This window comes from Budorcas taxicolor, chromosome 7, assembly GCF_023091745.1.
Source record: "Budorcas taxicolor isolate Tak-1 chromosome 7, Takin1.1, whole genome shotgun sequence".
Taxonomy (NCBI): domain Eukaryota; kingdom Metazoa; phylum Chordata; class Mammalia; order Artiodactyla; family Bovidae; genus Budorcas; species Budorcas taxicolor.
The window spans coordinates 51,596,622-51,617,322 of record NC_068916.1 but is presented as its reverse complement, the minus strand read 5'-3'; the positions used below and the strand labels follow the sequence as shown (position 1 = coordinate 51,617,322).

General features: G+C 43.0%; 1 protein-coding gene across 1 annotated transcript in view; it reads right to left on the bottom strand.

Annotated features, from left to right (window-relative positions):
* The window catches only part of PCDHAC2 (protocadherin alpha subfamily C, 2), a 47,360-nt gene extending 27,393 nt beyond the window's left edge, over positions 1-19,967 (bottom strand). Inside the window, exons 1-3 of the mRNA XM_052643647.1 lie at positions 17,415-19,967; positions 5,824-5,882; positions 2,447-2,535 (exon numbers count right to left, since the gene is read on the bottom strand). Of these exons, the coding sequence (XP_052499607.1) occupies positions 2,447-2,535; positions 5,824-5,882; positions 17,415-19,967 (2,701 nt within the window). The remainder of the gene's footprint in view (positions 1-2,446; positions 2,536-5,823; positions 5,883-17,414) is intronic.
* Between the last annotated feature and the right edge of the window lie 734 nt (positions 19,968-20,701).

Genomic DNA, 20,701 nt, shown 5'->3' with positions numbered 1-20,701 from the left:
TGAAAGTGAAAGTGAAGTCACTCAGTCGTGTCCGACTCTTTGTGACCCCATGGACTGTAGCCTACCAGGCTTCTTGATCCATGGAATTTTCCAGGCAAGAATACTGGAGTGGGGTGCCATTTCCTTCTCCAACAATAGAGTACTACTCAGCCATAAAAATGGATGAAAGAATGCCATTTGCAGCAGCATGGTTGGACCATGAGATTATCATACTAAGTGAAGGAAGTCAGAAAGAGAAAGACAAATACCATATGATCTCACTTATATGTGAACTCTAAAATATGACACAAATGAACTTACCTACAAAACAGAAACAGATTCACACACAGAAAGAACAGACCTGGGGTTGCCAAGGGGAAACAGGGCTAGAGGAGGAATGGCTTGGGAGTGTGGGGTTAGCAGATGCATACTATTACACAGAGAATGGATAAACAACAAGGTCCTATAGTATAGCACAGGGAGCTATATTCAATGTCCTGTGATAAACCATAATGGAAAAGAATATAAAAAAGAACATATGTATGTGTATAACTGAATCACTTTGCTGTACAGCAGAAACAACATTGTAAATCAACTATACTTCAATAATTTTTTTTAAAGATGGGTTCTTAACATTGTTTTGAATTTGAAGGAGAGTCCTGGGCCAGATGCAGATAAAATAATCTATAAACAGCTCCTATTTCCCACTTGCCTAGGAATATACACCAACTAGCACCATCAATGAAAGGGAGAATGTATTCAAAGCTAGTTCTGGACTCACCAGCCTGACCTGCAAAGTCTCTATGAGAACAAGAAAAACCCTGAAATGGAGGCAGGATGGTAGGGGTGATTTCATGGCACTGCTTTGATTGAGCAGTTCTCACCTCTCAGATGCCTCTCATCCTGCAACACTTGGCAGTCTAAAACCACTTCCTCCTCCACCACGTTATGCCACCACTGGCACTGGGGTTGCAAATTTGTCAATGAACTATTTTACGTTCTCCCCCTTGCCATCTGGAATATTAGCTCTCTAATGAATTGCTTTAACTTAGGCATTTGTTTTTTTTTAACAAATGTGACTTTTAGTTGAATTACACAACATTCATAAATAGCAAATGCTGGCTGATTAGAATCAACGAAAACTCTTAAGAGCTGCCAGCAAAAATGGGCCCTTAGCTGCACATGTTACTTGCACAGCCTAATCATTTGAAAGGCACCAGATTATTTTTGGAAAGAACTTTTTACACATACACTTATATAATCTGTTATGTATGTGAATATACATACATACATATATATATATATATATATATATATATATATATATATATATATGTTCGAATTTGGGTGGATTCTTGCAAGCCAGCCATGCTATGAATAGAAGAACTAGATACACTTGGATTTGAAGTTAGACACACTTAGGTTTGAATCCTACCTCTACCATAAACTATGTGAACTTGGGTATGTTTCTTAACCTCTCTGTGTCTCTAGTTCCTCTTATGTACAACAGAGATTTAATAAATCCCATGTAAGACTGTCTCAGGGAGTAAATGAGATCATGCACGGCACAGTGTCTGGATACAGTGTGTCTCAAAAATTAGTAACTATTATCACCACAATGATGTTCTATTTATAGAGGATTATGCTAGACAACATTTATAACCTCTATATTTGTTCCTTTCTGAAAATTGCCACCAGGATGGGTCTCCAAAGCCATATTTACGTTATATGACACTGCTTTAGTGACTGGGAAAGATAAGGAAAATAAGGAAATGTGAATTTGGGAAATTTTTTAATGCTCACCCAGCCACTGGGTTCTTGTGTCACCTGGCAGATTCTCTTTCCTGAAAGTTTGGATTAGGAATCAGTTCCCACTGGTCCTCTGCACTAAGAAACTGCAAGACTGGTCACGTTTGGCAACGTGCATGTCAAGGCAATAAAAGTCAGTCTACTGAAAGATGCAGATGTCAGGAAAGAAGGAGGCCTGACTGTGACTTGAGGTCAGACAGAGTGGTGCCTTGGTTCCGACAAGTTTTCTACTTCCACGAGAAGCTGCATTTCATCAGTCTATCTATTAATCAATCTATCAGTCTCCCTTTTGTTTACTATTTGGAGTGGATTTCCAACATCTTTAACCAAAAGATCTTTGCTAACAGTGTCATCTCGGTGCATGAGGCCACCAGATTTTGTCTGTGTAGTTCAGATAGACTAAGTATTTGACATGTACCTGGTTATTACAGAAAAGAAGTTTATGCGCACACACGCCCTTATGTTACCTGTTTCCAACCACTGAGGTACATTAAGAAGAAAATCAAAATACTTGTGTATACTCATGTACATGAGGAAGTCACACATGTAAGGAAAAGAAAGAATTAAAAGAGCCACTGATATTCCTGGTCTTACAAAAACAGGTCGTCTGATGACTTTCCAGAACTCAAACAAGAAGGGAGAGACCCTGGGTCTTTACCTGGTGTCGCACTGGATACTGTTGGCCACTGCTGCTCGGGTCCCCCTGGACCAGCCCGTAGAATACCAGCCTCCTCCAGGTGCACAGAGCTGAGTAAACACATAGACCCAAATAAAAGTTAGACCATAAATGTCATTCCAGCTCTCCTTCCACCCTCAGAAAGTGCTTACATCTCTGGAGGCAGGACTGCAGCTAACAATTTCTACTCGTGCTTAAACTGAAGCAATTACCATTGAGCAGTCACCTTGCATAAAATGCAAAAGCATTGCTGACTTACTGCCTGCTACACCATGCAGGAGATAAATGTGTTTTATCTTTACAGCAATTTTGGTTTTCATTAATGCCGTGTGGTGTTCATTAAATCTAACAGGAAGCCCATCATAGGGCTAAAAAAATGCCATTTTATCATCTTAATGCTCAAGCAGATGAAGAGAGCTTATTTTCAAAAGCCCCAAGTTTCTTTTGCTGGTTCTCTGATTTCTGGGTTTTTTGTAGGGCAGAGGAAAGCACAAACATTATTTGCTGGTAACTACAGTATTATTTCAGTTTTGCCCAATTATTCCCTAACTTTATTTTCTGTTTCATCACTCTTTATTTTTTCCTCAAAGAAAATCCACCCTACATATCCTGGGACTAGAGAAAGTTTATCATCACCACTCATGGACCCCAATTCAGAAGAGATTAACTCCGCATGAAATACTGCAAAGGAGTGAGACATGAACTGGGAGATCCTTAGCGGTAAGCAGAGATAGAATGTAAACTGTTCATGGGCAGAGAGAACATCATATTCATTTATGTATGTGAGAAGACTCTTGAGAGTCCCTTGGACTGCAAGGAGATCCAACCAGTCCATTCTGAAGGAGATCAGCCCTGGGATTTCTTTGGAAGGAATGATGCTAAAGCTGAAACTCCAGTACTTTGGCCACCTCATGCGAAGAGTTGACTCATTGGAAAAGACTCTGATGCTGGGAGGGATTGGGGGCAGGAGGAGAAGGGGACGACAGAGGATGAGATGGCTGGATGGCATCACTGACTTGATGGACGTGAGTCTGAGTGAACTCCGGGAGTTGGTGATGGACAGGGAGGCCTGGCATGCTGTGACTCATGGGGTCACAAAGAGTCGGACACGACTGAGCGACTGAACTGAACTGAATGTAAGCACATATGAAACTCTCAAATATGTTTTGGATGAAGAAAGGAACGAATGGAACCCTAAGAATAAATATCACCCAAGAAAACCTTTAGCAAAATAAGAGAAGTCTGTGAAACTAGACATTGATTCACCTTGGAATTAAGTTACTGAAGTAAAACTGAGGATGACTGCCGGAAAGGGTCATGTGACTCAACAGAGCAGGCAAACTTGAAATATTACGGAGGAAGGTCTCTAAATTCAACATTCTTTTCCTTTTTTTTTGGCCACATCATGTGGCCTGTGGGATCTTAGTTCCTTGACCAGGGATTCATGCGCCCTTGGCAGTGAAAGATCAGAGTCCTAACCACGGGACCACCAGGGAATTCCCAATATCCTCTTACCCTTTGACTTCAAACAATATATCTAGTGGAAATTCACTCAATAAGCTCTGCTCTATTGCTATTCTTCCCTTCATCTATATCCTAGAATCTTCCTTTTTTCCAAATATTAATATCCTTCAGGTACTGCTGATGGGTTGCTGGAGCCTGCCAACAAATTATACAGATTCAATTAGATTCTCTCTGAAGATATAACTACCCTGGGAACCAGCTCAGCTCAAGCAGAATTTTCAAAGGACAGGTATACAGTATCTGAGGCTAGAAAGGTAAGGAAGCCAAGTATACGCATGAAAAAGATGAGTATTACTTAAGTTCACAGCTTAACATATGTTCCATGTACTACACTGTGAGGAATAAATAACTTTTAGTTTTAATTTTTATTTCCTTTCTTATCCTACTTGAATCTTACGACATCTTAGTTGAAACCTGAATAGAAGCACATATGGCTTTTTTTTTCATTTGAAAATAGAATAAGGAAGTGATATGTTTTAGCATTTTATTTTAATATAGTTTTAAAGGTGAATCTTATAGCTTTGGTACTTTTCAAATAAAGTACTAATTCAACTGGGAGATAAAGAGTTGGTAACATAAACCATATTTTTTCCTATCATATAGTCTACCACAATAGCTTAGATGCAGGAAAAATCATAAGATAGCTTCTAACAAGTAGAAAGAATATTTCTGAAACCTAGTATGCTGGCATCTGCCTGAGTGTTTCTGGCCTAAAATTATGACCAGATTCTAGTGCAGTGTCTCACCATGCCAACTACTGATCTTCAGTCTTCAACTGATCACTTCTTGTTCAGAAAGAGCACCTAATATAATGATTTCTGCTCAATGTGAAATAAAATGGTTGGGAATATACTGACTTATTTGAATTTAATACATTTTTCATGGGTTAAAACCAATTTTTCATTAACTCAACACATACTTTGTAAACTCTCTCTTTAGAAATTGATCAAGGTTTGGTTAAAGATCTACTCAAAAGTTGCCCAGATATTTTGAGGGGCTTAACTCTGGAGTTTATTTCCTCTTTAAAACTAAATTATTCTGGTGGTAGTGAACATTAGTTGCTTGGCACTCTCCATCTGGTTTCCCAAAGACACTTACAAATAATGAATCTTTTATTTGGCCCTGTAGCATGAATACTAGATCAGGTCTGGGAATAATCGTAGTTAATCAATTACTGTCAAAGAGACAAAGTAGAGAAGGCAAAATTATATTTAATCTGAGCCTTAGAGTAATGCTATTACTCTAGGTTAATTTAAAAGTAAGCTTGATTTAGTCTCCAGATATTCAATAAAGGCCCTTCACGTGGCTCATCCTCTGAGGAGTCCATACCACTGAGGGCAGGCAATAAGACAGCAACAAGATGGAAAAGATAAGGAGATGCTAATAGGGGTGAACATGGACAAAAATAACAATTATGTGGCTAATAGGATATAACAGTCAATGGGTGATGGAAAACCAAGGTGGACAACACGAGCATATATTATATGATATACTCAAGTCCCAAAGCATCAGTATTAGTTATCATTTTACAGCAGGGTCAGAAAGTATAGATGGAAAAAGGATAAAAGAAGTTGAAACTACTTCCTTATAGAAATTGTCATGAGAGAAAGTACACAGCCGCCTGCCTGTGACTTTACAGGGCACTCTTATTTGGCAGCACTTGATAAGCATTTGGCAATGACCACTTCCAGATATGGAGACAAAAATAAGTTCATTCCCCTGGCAAAGTATTTAGACATCTCAGTTTTGACAGCTGCTTCTGGCCTATGAAGACAAGAGTTTATCTGAATCACAGTTACAGTAACTTCTGACAAAAGGAGGAGGGAAAGACATACCTGTGCATTCCTGCTCTCAGGGAGGCAGAGTACCGCCAGTCAGGGTTGGGCTGTCGTGGCTGCAAAATCACAAAGGGAGTTTCTGTTAATATGGCAAAACAATGTTCTCCTAGTGATGATGTTCATCAGTAAGTTGGTTCTTAAATATCTCCATGCATCTATTGAAAATATTGAAGTTGCCATTTCATATGCAACTCTAAGATAATATCCACACATACAGCACTTCAGAAGAAAATTAAACTAGTTCATCAGGGTCCATGCACAGATTAAATATCATGGAAAACAGAATTTAATGATGCTGTGAGGATCAGCTTTGGCTTTGTCTTGCTCCAAACAGGTCTATGTATTAACAAATACACACTACTGTGTATATATAAAATAAATAACAAGGACTTACTATATACCACAGGGAACTCTAGTTAATATCTTGTAATAACCTAAAATGGAAAAGAATCTGAAAAAGAATACATATGTATAACTGAATCACAGTACACCTGAAACTAATACAGTATTGTAAATAAACTATACTTCCATTAAAAAACAAAACACAGGTCTATGTTCCTAAGGCAGCACTTATGGAAGGACAGTTTGTTCTGAAACAGGAAAAGCTTTCATTTCTTTTGCCCTCAAATGCCCCATTAAGGCAATATCCCCAGTTTGGTATTCTAGTTTATAACAGGGCACAGGACTACACAAGTTCTGCTGGTCTGGCTGGACTGCAGAGCCCTGCAATCTGCTGCTGGCTTTGCAGACTGCAGCATGTTTGACCCTGGACGGATGCGCCCAGTCATAATGCCAACAACTGATAACAGCCTCTTCTGCTGATCGAAGAGGAATACAAGGGAGAGGAAAACAAACCGTGGCAGGGTTTGACCTTGTTGTGCTGTGTAATCCTTTTCATAAAATTGTACTTGTTTCCTGCTCCTCTGAGTGCTTTGCCTTCTTATTCAATTACTGTTTGCTAAGCTCTGCTTAACAGGGAGCAGCTGAGACCTAAGAAGAACCTGACTTGCTCTGCACCACCTATGTGTTGGAAAGATGTATTGCCCTGTGTCTACAAACTGTCAATTCAGAGTAAAGGGGACACAGAGGAAAATGTGAGTATCAGAAGACTGTTTTGAGAGTTGTGCGCTGAGTAGGAGCTACTCAGGAGTCACTGGGGACAAAATCAATCGCCACCACTATTCTGGTAACAATTAGCAAAATTTGTATTAAATAAAACCTGTGACAGATGTTCCTCTCGATGTGTTTTCATGAACAGAGATTACAGTACTCCTGTCAATCTGTAAAATTGGTACTGATGGGCCTATTTGCAGGGCAGGGATAGAGATGCAGATGTAGAGAAAGGACCTATGGACACGCAGGGGAAGAAGGAGGTGGGACAAACTGAGAGAGCAGCGCTGACGTGTGTACACTGCCACGTGTAAACCGGATGGCTAGTGGGGAGCTGCTGCACAGCACAGGGGGCCCAGCCTGGTGCTCTGTGACAACCCAGAGGGGTGGCATGCGAGAGGGAGCGCAGCTAAAGAGGGAGGAGATGCACATATATATATACACACATATAATTATGGCCAATTCACACTTTACAGTAGAAACCAAGACAACGCTGTAAAGCAATTATCTTTCAATTGAATTTCTTTTAAAGTATTTTGAAAAAAAATAATAAAGAAGTCCTGTCACTGAATACAGAAGTCTATTTGAGTGGAAAGATGAAGAGAAAGATGTTGTATTTTGTATTTTCCTCTGGACTATAATTATCATGTTTGGTAGACACAAGGCCACAGTAATGCCAATAAACTATTTCAAAATGTCAGTAAGTCTTGATCCTGTCATTCTTATAGTTCATTCAAGGGATACACAGTATTTCATAAATATATTTCTTCACAACATCCAGCAAAGAAGTGATCAGAATCTCAACTTCCAGGCAGACTTTGGGATGGTTAGATGATATTCTGAGATTTAGCCAAGTCAAGTGCCGGAAAAAGCTACAACTCTAGGATATTTTTGCCTCAAATGTCCCCACATACTAACTGCCCTCTCTGGTCCCTTCCATTCTGTTGGCAAGATACGAACATACAAGTTGTTTCACCCTTGGTTCTTGAGTTCACAAACTGTTACTGATGTTCCTCATAAAGTAGCATAAAACTACATATGAAATGAAGGGTGCACATTTTCTATCAGTGGTAGTAGAGGGCGCAACACAGAAAATTGCAACCATTTGGTAAACCTGAAAAATGATCAAAATACTTTTTATTAATCATGTCATCACCAGCTTTCCCCTGATGATTGGTAGCACTGGTATCAGCTTGTCAGCTATGAGGCCCTTCCTTCAAGAAAGACTCTGACATCTGTTGAGTAAATGCTGCCAATTTTTCTATGATCGGGTAACATCCATGATGAAAATTGCTGATCTTGGGAACAAAATCACCAACTTCATTTTGCTGAAAGGCACAGTTCTAGCAAGATTGACCAGGAAACTCAGTCTATTACATAATCTCACTTCCTCAGCAACGTGTAATTTGTCATGCTGCTATTTTCTATACTAATTCTTCAGTGACACGATGCTTCTGAGATTTATTTGCCAGAATCATAGTTATGATACATCTTACAGCAATGAGATCAGGCAGGGAAAAGGTAAGGAAGAAAGTGCTTAATATGTTTTATGTATCCACACAATACCAGGCAATGGGATAAGCACTTTATACATATTACTGCATTTATCCTAACACCTTTGTTAGACCATAATCTCTATGGAAGGGATTATATCTTTGTTTATAAAACATACAGATAGTCTCAAATATTCATAATAATAGTTATATCCTCAGAAGCTAGCAAGGTTCAGGTATTGGATAGGCTTTTAAAATCCTTTTAAATAAATTAACTACCAAGCAATGGCAACATTATCATACTTAAATTACAAAAATTAGAAACCTGGAATTTTAGAGAGATTAAATTGCCTGCCTCATAAGTAGGTCTGGCTGATAGTCATGTAAGGTCCATCTAGTTAAGGCTATGATTTTTCCAGTGGTCATGTATGGATGTGAGAGCTGGACTGTGAAGAAGGCTGAGCACCGAAGAACTGATGCTTTTGAACTGTGGTGTTGGAGAAGACTCTTGAGAGTCCCTTGGACTGCAAGGAGATCTAACCAGCCCATTCTGAAGGAGATCAACCCTGGAATTTCTTTGGAAGGAATGATGCTAAAGCTGAAACTCCAGTACTTTGGCCACCTCATGTGAAGAGTTGACTCACTGGAAAAGACTTTGATGCTGGGAGGGATTGGGGGCAGGAGAAGAAGGGGACGACACAGGATGAGATGGCTGGATGGCATCACTGACTCAATGGACGTGAGTCTGAGTGAACTCTGGGAGTTGGTGATGGACAGGGAGGCCTGGCGTGCTGCGATTTATGGGGTCGCAAAGAGTCAGAAACGACTGAGCGACTGAACTAACTAATGTGAAAGTCACTATACATTTTATTATACAGTGGAAGTGACAAATAGATTTCAAGATTTAGATCTGATAGAGTGCCTGAAGAACTATGGATGGAGGTTTGTGACATTGTACAGGAGGCAGTGATCAAGACCATCCCCAAGAAAAAGAAATGCAAAAAGGGTTGTCTGAGGAGGTCTTACAAGTAGCTGTGAAAAGAAGAGAAGCAAAAGGCAAAGGAGAAAGGAAAGATATACCCATTTGAATGCAGACTTCCAAAGAATAGCATGGAGAGATAAAAGAAAGCCTTCCTCAGTGATCAATGCAAAGACACAGAGGAAAACAATCGAATGGGAAAGACTACAGATCTCTTCAAGAAAATTAGAGATACCAAGGGAACATTTCATGCAAAGATGGGCACAAAAAAGGACAGAAATGGTATGGACCCAACAGAAGCAGAAGATATTAAGAAGAAGTGGCAAGAATATACGGAAGAACTATACAAAAAAGATCTTCACGACCCAGATGATCGCGATGGTTTGGTCACTCACCTAGAGCCAGACACCCGGGAAAGCGAAGGCAAGTGGGCCTTAGTTAGGAAGCATTGCTAAGAACAAAGCTAGTGGAGGTGATGGAATTCCAGTTGAGCTATTTGAAATCCTGAAAGATGATGCTGTGAAAGTGCTGCAGTCAATATGCCAGCAAATTTGGAAAACTCAGCAGTGGCCACAGGACTGGAAAAGTCAGTTTTCATTCCAATCCCAAAAAAAGGCAATGCCAAAGAATGTTCAAACTACCACATAATTGCACTCATCTCACACACTAGCAAAGTATTGCTCAAAATTCTCCAGGCCAGGCTTCAACAGTACGTGAACTGTGAACTTCCAGATGTTCAAGTTGGATTTAGCAAAGGCAGAGGAACCAGAGATCAAATTGCCAACATCCACCAGATCACTGAAAAAGCAAGAGAGTTCCAGAAAAACATCTACTACTGCTTTACTGACTTGCCAAAAGCTTTGACTGTGTGGATCACAACAAACTGTGGAAAATTCTTCAAGAGATGGGAATACCAGACCACCTTACCTGCCTCCTGAGAAATCGGTATGCAGGTCAAGAAGCAACAGTTAGAACTGGGCATGGAACAACAGACTGGTTCTAAATTGGGAAAGGAGTATGTCAAGGCTGTATATTGTTACCCTGCTTATTTAACTTACATGCAGAGCACATTATGAGAAATGCTGGACTGGATGAAGTGCAGGCTGGAAGATATTTGCTGGGAGAAATATCAACAACTTCAGATATGCAGATGACACCACCCCTATGGCGAAGAAGAACTAAAGAGCCTCTTGATGAAAATGAAAGAGGAGAGTGAAAAAGTTGGCTTAAAATTCAACATTCAGGAAACTAAGATCATGGCATTGGGTCCCATCACTTCATGGCAAATAGATGGGGAAACAGTGGTAGACTTTCTTTTCTGGGGCTCCAAATCACTGCAGATGGTGACTGCAGCCATGAAATTAAAAAACGCTTGCTCCTTGGAAGGAAAGTTATGACCAATATAGACAGCATATTAAAAAGCAGAGACACTACTTTGCCAACAAAGGTCCATCTAGTCAAAGCTATGGTTTTTCCAGTAGTCATGTATGGATGTGAGAGTTGGACTATAAAGAAAGCTGAGCACTGAAGAATTGAGGCTTTTGAACTGTGCTGCTGGAGAAGACTCTTGAGAGTCCCTTGGACTGCAAGGAGATCCAACCAGTCCATCCTAAAGGAAATCAGTTCTGAATATTCACTGGAAGGACTGATGCTGAAACTGAAACTCCAATACTTTGGCCACCTGATTCCAAGAACTAACTCATTTGAAAAGACCCTGATGCTGGGAGAGATTGAAGGCGGGCGAAAAAGGAGACAACAGAGGATGAGACGGTTGGATGTCATCACCAACTTGATGGACATGAATTTGAGCAAGCTCTGGGAGTTGGTGATGGACAGGGGAGCCTGGCATGCTGCAGTGCGTGGTGTTGCCAAGAGTTGGACATGACTGAGCGACTGAACTGAACTGAATGTGAAAGTCTGTGTTTTAAATAAATTTGCATGGAATAACAGATATACTTTTTTCTCTTTTTTACTACTGACTTCCCCCAATATTGATTAATTTTAAAATGATATGAAATTAAAGGTAAAAAAAAATGTACATGGGTTTCACCTGAACTTGGTTAAACTTGGAAAAATTCAAGCTGAGAGGTTGACTACCGATATACCTGATACAATGTGACATATGTTCAGTTCCCTAATACTTGGATGGTACATTCCTGAGCTTTGCTTAAGTTTTATAGGTAAAAAGCCCCAGTATATTGTTTCAAAGAGTAGTCCTTCAGTAGAATAAGTCACAAAATTCCAGAAGTGGAAAAGCTGAATTAAGTAGTTCATGCACATAATGTAGTATTGAAGAACAAGAATACATTTAAATTTCTATCAAAATTATAGCTGAGATTTTATTTATCCTGTAGTGCTATTATTTACTATTTATACTATAGAATATTTGAGCTACAAAAGAGTGAATCACCTTTTCCAGGACAGATACTCTATACCATTCATAAAATCATAGGACTACTCAGTGAAGTAAATGCTATCTTCTTATTATGGAAATCCATGAAGCTATCAATAAATGGTTGTTTGAGAAACAAGACTACATGTAGCATCTCCTTTTCCTTCCTAGTAGGAATCTACTAAAGATGTATCCACTGCAAATTTTTCAGTGATATTTTATGAACACTAATATAAATGATGATAGGCAAAACCCAAAAATGGCCTCCAGGATCACTACACCCTGTGTGAATGCCCTGTATAATCTCCAAGACTGAATATGATGGGCCTTACTCCATGATTAAGTCATACTATATGGCACAGTTGGCTTTGAAAAAAGGGAGATAATATAGGTGGGATGATCTAATCATTCCAGTCTTTTAAATCTGGGTGTAGAAATCAGAGACATCTGAACATGAGAGGGAGTCCACAAGAGAAAATATTTACTACTGTCAAAATACTCTCCAGCTCTGAAGATGGAGGGGGCCGTGGGGCCCCCTTCTTTCCCTGTAAGAAAACAGGGAGCTGAGTCCTCAAGGAACTGCATTCTGCCCAACAACTTGAATGAACTTGGAAGCAGATTCTTCTTTGGAGTGTCCAAGAGAGAACTCAGCCTGGCAGATATGTTCCTTTCAGCCTTGTGAAAACCTGAGCAGAGAAGCCAGCCACAGTGGGCAGGTAATAATTGAGTATTAGTTTTAACCACTAATCTGTGGTGACTTGTTACAAAGCAATAGGAAATGAACACATAAAACTGTTGGTCATCAAGGCAAAAAGGAATCTAACATTTAAAATAATCATTGTTATGTTATATATTAGTCTTCTCATAAATCAAAATGAAAAGATGATAAGTATGAGATTTCTAGGTGAATTGTGATCACACTCAGTGTCTCAGTCATGTTTGACTCTGTGCGACCCCATGGACTGTAGCCTGCCAGGCTCCTCTGTCCATGGGATTCTCCAGGCAAGAACACTGAAGTGGGTTGCCATTCCCTCCTCCAGGGGATCTTCCTGATCCAGAGATTGAACCCTCCACTAGTGCCTCCTGGGAAGCCCCCTCTAGGTGAATAGTTACTTCTAAAAATAGTCATTTATAATCTTAATCACAGAGCAGGAAAATAAAGTACACATAACTTTAAAACATACATAATGGGTCCAGTACAACAGAAAATGCTGGGTCTGCTTAACTCTGGATGCACAGCCTGCGAGCACAGCAGTTACTTGTTCACTCACAGTTTCACTTCCCTGGAGCCCAGAGTTTTGACCCTGCAAGGCCAGAAAGGAACCAGTGTTGTTCATGTGCCAAGGAACTAATATTCTTCTTCAATTTTTGTGATTTTGGAGATTTCTTCACATTTGTCAAATTCAAACCCTCGAAAGAAAAAAGGTTGCATAATTTTTAGGCTAGCATATTTAAAACACTGCAGAGGAATTCTGTTGACCTTTGATTTTTGAAATCATGCTTTCAGATTAAAATACTCAAAATATTATCATACAAATAAGCCAAATTTATATTCATCCTATAATATGCACAGGAACATGGAGCCAGGTGAAATTTACAAAAGTCACATTCGAAGACATCTGTAAATCCCCACAGTTCAGCTAAACCTCTGGCTTGCTGGTGGTAATTTTTCCTCAAACATTTGCAAACTGACATCATCCTGACCTCTCACTGAGAGCAAAACTTGGTGGCCAACCAAGGCAAGTATCCAGAATCGACTCTGCTATTCTGTCAAACAGACAGCATGCCAATAGACAATTTATAATATGCCAGGCTGTGTCCCTGCAGAGTGTTCTGAGTTAGACCAGATGCCCGTGTGCAGGCTCACTCCTGGGTCAGTACGAAGGGTAGGCCAATGACATTCAAGCTACAGTAAACAGATTTCATCAACAATCAGAATATGTGCAAGATAAAGAGACAGAGAGGACCTGAGCCATAATTCCATCTGGCTCAGCTGATATGTAGAAAAGGGGAGGAAGGGGGTAAAGTGAATACATTATTGTATTCTTAGACCAAAGAAAACTTTTCTCACAACAGCCCTATAAGCAAAACAGAAATGGCAAAACAAAACAGCCCCACCCATTCAAAAGTGACCATATGAGGATGAGACATTGAAATGGAAGCTCAGACACAATTTCTTTGCCTATTTTGACCACTGTGAGGTTTTTAATGAATTCACTACAATGCCACTTTACACGAAGTGTACATTCTGATCCAGGGCAGAGTCAGTCACCAGCTAGAAGAGTCAGTCCTGTGGGAAAAAAATTAGCTGCCACTGAAAGGAGGGTTACTTTCCAGGTTACTACATCAGGAATTGGAGTGAATATGTACACACAGCAGCAAAAATAACTGAAGATTTGGTGACTCCAAATTGCTTTAAAATAAGTGAAAGTGAATGTAAATATACTTCATTTCTGCTACTCTCTTGCGATGTCTACATCTTGGGCCAACTAGTCCCAGTGAGGCCCAGTTGGACAATTCTGACCAGAGCACTCAAAGTGACTCATCAGCAGTCACAAGTGCAAGGACCACAAGTGCACAGAATCCACCATAAGCTTTGGTTTCTTTTCTTGGTGATTCGGAAGAGGGTGCCAACTACATTCAATACTAGGTTTTCAGATCTCTCCAAGGAAAAATTCTGCCCCATTGTTAAACAGTTACTCCAAAAACCTCACTGCACAAGTGGCTCATGAAATAAACTCACTGGGGGATAAAATCTACCAAAAGATTATTCTGATGTTAAATACTGATATTTAATAAGCAACAAGAGAAACTAGAGAAAGAATGAAGATAAAAGATCTGTTGAACAGGTTTTGTCAATGGTAAAACAAATAAAAATATGCTAGTTTGGTAGTAACATTTTTTACTCACTGATCCTCCCATTGGTGACCTACTTTTATGCAAAGAATTCCTCTTTTTCCAGAGCAGTTAAATGACACTTCTAGGTGAATCAGCAGTAGCCTAAATGCCTGAGTATCCCATATCAACAGGAATATAAACAATGAGACTTCTATCTATAACATTTCAAACAGCACAGTCTTTGGAGTTAGACAGATATGACTTAAAATACCACTAGTAGAGTGACTGTGTATGTTACTTAACCTCTGTTTCCTCATATGCTAGATGTTGATAAGTATTTGTTTAATATATGACTTACAGGTAACAAAACCATACATATATTGCAGTGCAGAATATTTTTATATATAGCTGGGTGGTCAGTGAGCACAAATTCCTTATTCATCTTTTCCAGTCCCCAACTAATTTTAGACACATGGGACTAATTGCACCCCAAGATTCTCCTGCCATCTGAAAGGACTGGGTAGAGAAGACAGAAAGCCTAACATAAGATTTTAACAGGCTGATCCAGCAGTGATGATTTTCAGAGTTGAGTGGTTTCCGTCCCCATTTTGCCATGCTATGACAACATGACTCACTCTCTCTACGTAACTGCAAGTATTCCAGGAGCTGCAGATAGGCACTGAATTTCCAAAAGCGTCTGGCAAAAATTTGCCATTATTAAAATCAAGTACTCTCCTGGCAAAATCCCACAGGAGTAAGCACTTTTCTGACAGAATTTTCTCCCTAGATTAAAGGTTTGTGAACGAAAGCACATATTAACACACAGGTCAGTGTGAGACAAAAATAGTTCACATATCAAATTGTCTCAAGCTTTGAGTCAGGAGAGGGAGGGTAACAGTTCACTCCCCTCGCTTCTGGCTCACAGCAGGTAGCAAAGCTCACCTGCCCTGCTCTCTGTAGAGAGGCCCACGAAGACTTCTCAGGAATTTGTTCAGCAAATGTCTACAGCATCCTTATTTAAAATTAAGCCCTTCTGCTGCTGCTGCTAAGTCACTTCAGTCGTGTCTGACTCTGCAACCCCATAGATAGCAGCCCACCAGGCTCCCCTACATGCTGCCAAAAGCTATGACCCAAAGAATTCTAGAAACTCCTTGATTCCCCACCCCTTGTTCTTAATCTGCAATCTGCCTCTGGTGACTGCTCAGCACTGACTAACACCAGGCTCCTCAGATAAATCTACCTTCAATGTACATGGAAATTCTCTCAATCCATCTCTGTTCTATTCTGTGCTTATGAATTAATTTCCTGAAGATGAGCATGAATTTAGAATGTGAAACTATGGATAAAAAGACAGCAATATGTCAATGAAAACACATCACAAAAATATAGGAGGGACAAATACTATTAATTCATTTTGCAGTACCTCTGAAAGTCCTAGCTATAAAGTAGTTGTTTGGGAAGAGACAATTTATCACTATTTATGAGATAAAATTTTGACTTCTGCAATCCTATTTAAAATATCACAGAAAATGCGTGTGGAGACAAACACACTACACAAAACACATGCACTATCCAACATATACATCCTTCATATAATGAGCAAACTAACCTTATGCCTACTTAAAACTTAAAACCAGTGTATCTGCTAACACCTGTCCTTCCTGTACAGTAAGTCCCACTTTCCAAGGCTTTTGTAGCTAGATTCAGTAAATGAACGTGTGCTTTGGAACATACTGAAGTATTATTTAAAGTATTATCATTTAAGTTAAAGACAAGAGGGCCTTGAAGAGGCTGCTTCACATCTCATCAAAGCTTCAGAAACTGTTAAGAGGGAATCAGACTTACTCTAAGTGCAGGGAAATCCTCTTACAATGAGTTCACACAATGCCAAGAAAGGTGACTAAGGGCAGGATTCTTCCCCCCTTTCTTTCTCCCCAACCCCAGCTTGTCCCAGGCTTCACCATACCCTCACATCCCTAGTCCACTCGTTCTAACATCTCCATGGCCCAACCAGACAAATGGATTCCCGGCCTTACCATCATTCATCTCCTCTGACAGCCCCTACAGAAGAGTTACCACAGCAAACAGCCAAAACAAACTTTGTCTTTGGGGTGGGGAGGAGGGGAGGTCCACATTCTATGGTCTCATCAACTCTGATAAGAGTTTCTAGCAGATCATATCACATTAGTACAATGCAAAACTAATATTAGAAATATTAACTGGATTAACTAATATGAACTAATATCCAGAAATATTAACTAGATACTTTACACTGTAGATAGTCCAAGGTATAAATAGTATGGAAAGCATACAGAGGTGACCACCATAACCCTGAAGTCTAAGAACTTTGAAAAAACAACAGTCCTCTAGGGTTTCAAAAGAGAACTTTCCCTGTAGATGACATGGCACAAGCCCTTCCTCCTTGAGTCTCATAACATCACTCCCGATAGCACCATCTTATTCTCGGGTCTATTCTATTTCTCTACAAAGCTGTGCTTGAACATCCCACACTTAAGACAAACCCTCATTCCTCAAACAATTTTATAGTCAAGTCTTCATATATCTGAAAAGAAAAGGGAAACTAAAACAATTCTCTAGTGCTCTTTTTCTAGAGGAAAACACATAAGATTATAACTCAGTCACGGGTACTACATATACTCAGTATGCCAGATAACCCTTGTCATTGTTAATGACTCAATAAAGCCAGCCACATGATAGTGGTGGAGGGGGTGAAAAATGCATGACTTTGTGGAAGGCCCCTTGACTACCATCTCACCTCATGTTGAGAAACAGCTTCATTTTTTAGTATAATCAGGTTCCCAGCACTCTGCCCACTTTGGCCTGTGAGGTGCCTGCTGTCACCTGCCGCTGCTTGGGCTCCCCCAGGTCCTGGTCCTGTCTGTGCCCCTGTGTTGTAAAACATGAAGGTATCGCTCCCAGAGCCTGCTGTCAGGCAGGCCTTGTAGCAGTAGGTCTTGGTGAGGGAGCCGTTCCCTCGCACTTCGATGAAGTGCGGCTGCACTTTGAGGCCGGGAGGTATCCTGGCATCAATGTTGTTGTTGGCCTGCTTGTAGAGTTCTGCAGGGCACCTCTCCCTCACTCCACAGAAGCCTCCACAGCACGTGGTGCCATAAGCAGTGTAGCGGTAGCACTTGATGATGCTCAAAACAATGATTGTCAAAAGAAATATAAAAGACACTGTGCTTAGTGCTATTATGAGATAAAGTGTAATTTCAGAGTATGTCCGAGGACTTTTCACGTGTCTCTGAGTGTCAGGGAGGATTCTGGAAACCCTATCCACCACGGCTACTGTAATGGCCACAGAGGCTGACAGCGATGGCTCTCCGTTATCTCGGACCACCACGGTCAGGTTGAAAGTGGTTCCAGTCTCGTCTCCCATCTTCCTGGTAGTCCTAATTTCTCCTGTGTGGAGCTCTACTTTAAAGAGGTCCAGGTCAGAAATCTGGGACAGATGGTAAAAGAGCCAAGCATTTTGCCCAGAATCTGAGTCCATGGCTATGACTTTAGTGACCAGGTAGCCAGCAGGGGCAGTTCGAGGCACCATTTCAATGGCTACTGATGAATTGGTTGAGGTAGGGTACAGGATGTGAGGGGCATGGTCATTCACGTCCACTACATACACATTGACGGTCACAGTGCTGCTCAGTGGTGGGCTCCCATTGTCTCGGGCCTCCACAATCACAAAAAACTCCCGAAACTTCTCATAATCAAAGGAGTTGACAGCATAAAGGCTGCCACTGGCACTGTTAATGGAGACATAGGAGGTGACCGGCAGCCCTTGAACCTCCCTCTCCAGGAGGGAGTAGGTCACCTCCGCATTCTCCTTTTCATCTGGGTCCGTCGCTTGCACAGTGCAGAGCAACACCCCTGGCAAATTGTTCTCCTCGATGTAGATGGAGTAGGAGTCCTTTGGGAAGCTGGGGGGGTTGTCATTGATGTCAGAGATCTCAACCTGCAGTGTCCGCTGGGACGTGAGCTGTGGTACTCCCCCGTCAGTGGCAGTCACTGTGATGTTGTAGGCGGCCACCCGCTCCCGGTCCAGAGGTCCACTCACCACCAATGTGTAGGAGTTTCCAAAACCATTCAGTCGGAAAGGCAGTGCGGCCTCCAGGGCCAGGCTCACTTTCCGGTTGGGACCCGAGTCTTGGTCATTGACACTGAGAAGGGCCACAACAGTGTTGGGGGCAGCGTCCTCGGGCACCGGGCTGTACAGGTCCGTGAGCACCACCTCTGGTGAGTTATCATTCACGTCCACGATATCCACCAGCACCTTGCAGTGACCCACCATGGGCACCGGACCCCGGTCAGTTGCCTGCACATAGATCTGGTAGGAGGAGGCCTCCTCGTAATCCAGCGCTCCGCTGACCCGCACTTCCCCTGTGCTGGCGTCGATGCTGAAGAGCTGTCTCTCCCGGTCCGACGTGTAGCTGCTCAAGGAGTACATGAGCTCGCCATTGGAGCCCTCATCCGGGTCGGAGGCATTCAGCTTCACCACTAGCGTGCCTGGGGGCGAGTCCTCTCGAAGGTGGACGCGGTAAGTGGACTGGTCGAAGGCGGGAGAATTGTCGTTAGTGTCCAGGACTCGCACCGAGATCTGCGCCGTGCCGGAGCGGGCTGGGCTGCCCCCGTCCACAGCTGTGAGAACCAGGTGGTGCAAGACTGCCTGCTCGCGGTCTAGGCCCTTCCGCAGCAGCAGCTCCAGCACCTTACTGTTCTCTTGCAGGGGTTTCAGGTCCAGCTCGAAGTGCTCATTGGGGCTGAGCTCGTAGGTCTGCACCGAGTTGGTGCCCACGTCGGGGTCCTGCGCGCTCTCTATGTGAAAGCGCGCTCCAGGGGCCACCGATTCGCTTACCTGCAGCTGGTAGTCGGGCCGCGGGAAGCGGGGCGAGTTGTCGTTGATGTCCAGCACCTCCACCTCCACGGCGCTCACTGCCACCGGGCTGTGCGCCAGCACTTCCAGGCTGAGCAGGCAGCGAGGCCGCTGCTCGCACAGCGCCTCCCGGTCAATGCGCTCGTTCACGAAGAGCGCTCCATTGGTCAGGTCCAGCTCCAGGTAGCGCGGGCTGGGCGCACCCAGGTGGTGGATGCGCAGGCAGCCCGGCCCCAAGCGCCGCAGCTCCAACCCCAGCGCACGAGCCACGTTGCCCACAGGCGCGCCGGGTGCCTGCTCCTCTGGCACCGAGTATCGCAGCTGGGAGGCCGCTGGGCCCGGCAGCAGCAGGAGAAGCTGCAACAGCGGCAGCCAGGACATGGGCGGCTGGGGTCGCGGATGCACTGTCGCCCCGGGTCTGATGCCCGCCAGCTCCATAGCCACCGGCCACGGCGGAGGCAGCCGGGCAGGGCCGGAGGCAGCAGCTTCCCCAGCCTTGCTCCACACCCCGGCCGCGCCTCCGCCTCCGCTCGTGCCGCCCAGCGCCCGCTCCCCCACACCTCACGTGCCAGCAAACGCTAGCAAATGCCAGGGGCCGCTCCCCTCGTGGGCCCTCCGGAGGGCTCCTGGCCCCGCCGCCAGCCCTGACTCCCCATATCCCAGCTCATCCGCTCGCCACCGAGTCGCTCTGCCTGGCTTCGCTTCCTTGCCGCCGCCGCCGCTGGTCCAGGGGGAGGGAAGAGGAAGCAGAAGGGGAGGGGGAGGAGTGCTCAGCAAGTCCGGCTCCGATTCCGCACCGAGGTGGCGGACGGCGACCGACCCAGTCAGCCCAGACGCTCCAACCACTCCAGCCCCAGCTCCTGCACCCCGGACCCGCCGGATCCCCGCAGACCGCGGGAACACGGCCACTCCCTTTCTCCCTGCCCCCACTGTCCTGTTCAGCCCGTCTCCACGGTCCCTCGGCTGCTGCACCGGTCTTGTAAGCAGATTCTAGCAAAGACTGCTAAATCGCTAGGACTCGAGCTATCAGCTCCCAGGAAAAGATTTCCAAGCGCAGTTCAAGAAAATACACAGAGGGCCTCAGCTAAGTACTGGTATCTGGGCGGCGGCTTCACGTTCAAAGAAACAAACGCGAGAGAGGCACTCTGGAGGATGACGGGGATTATTTCTCT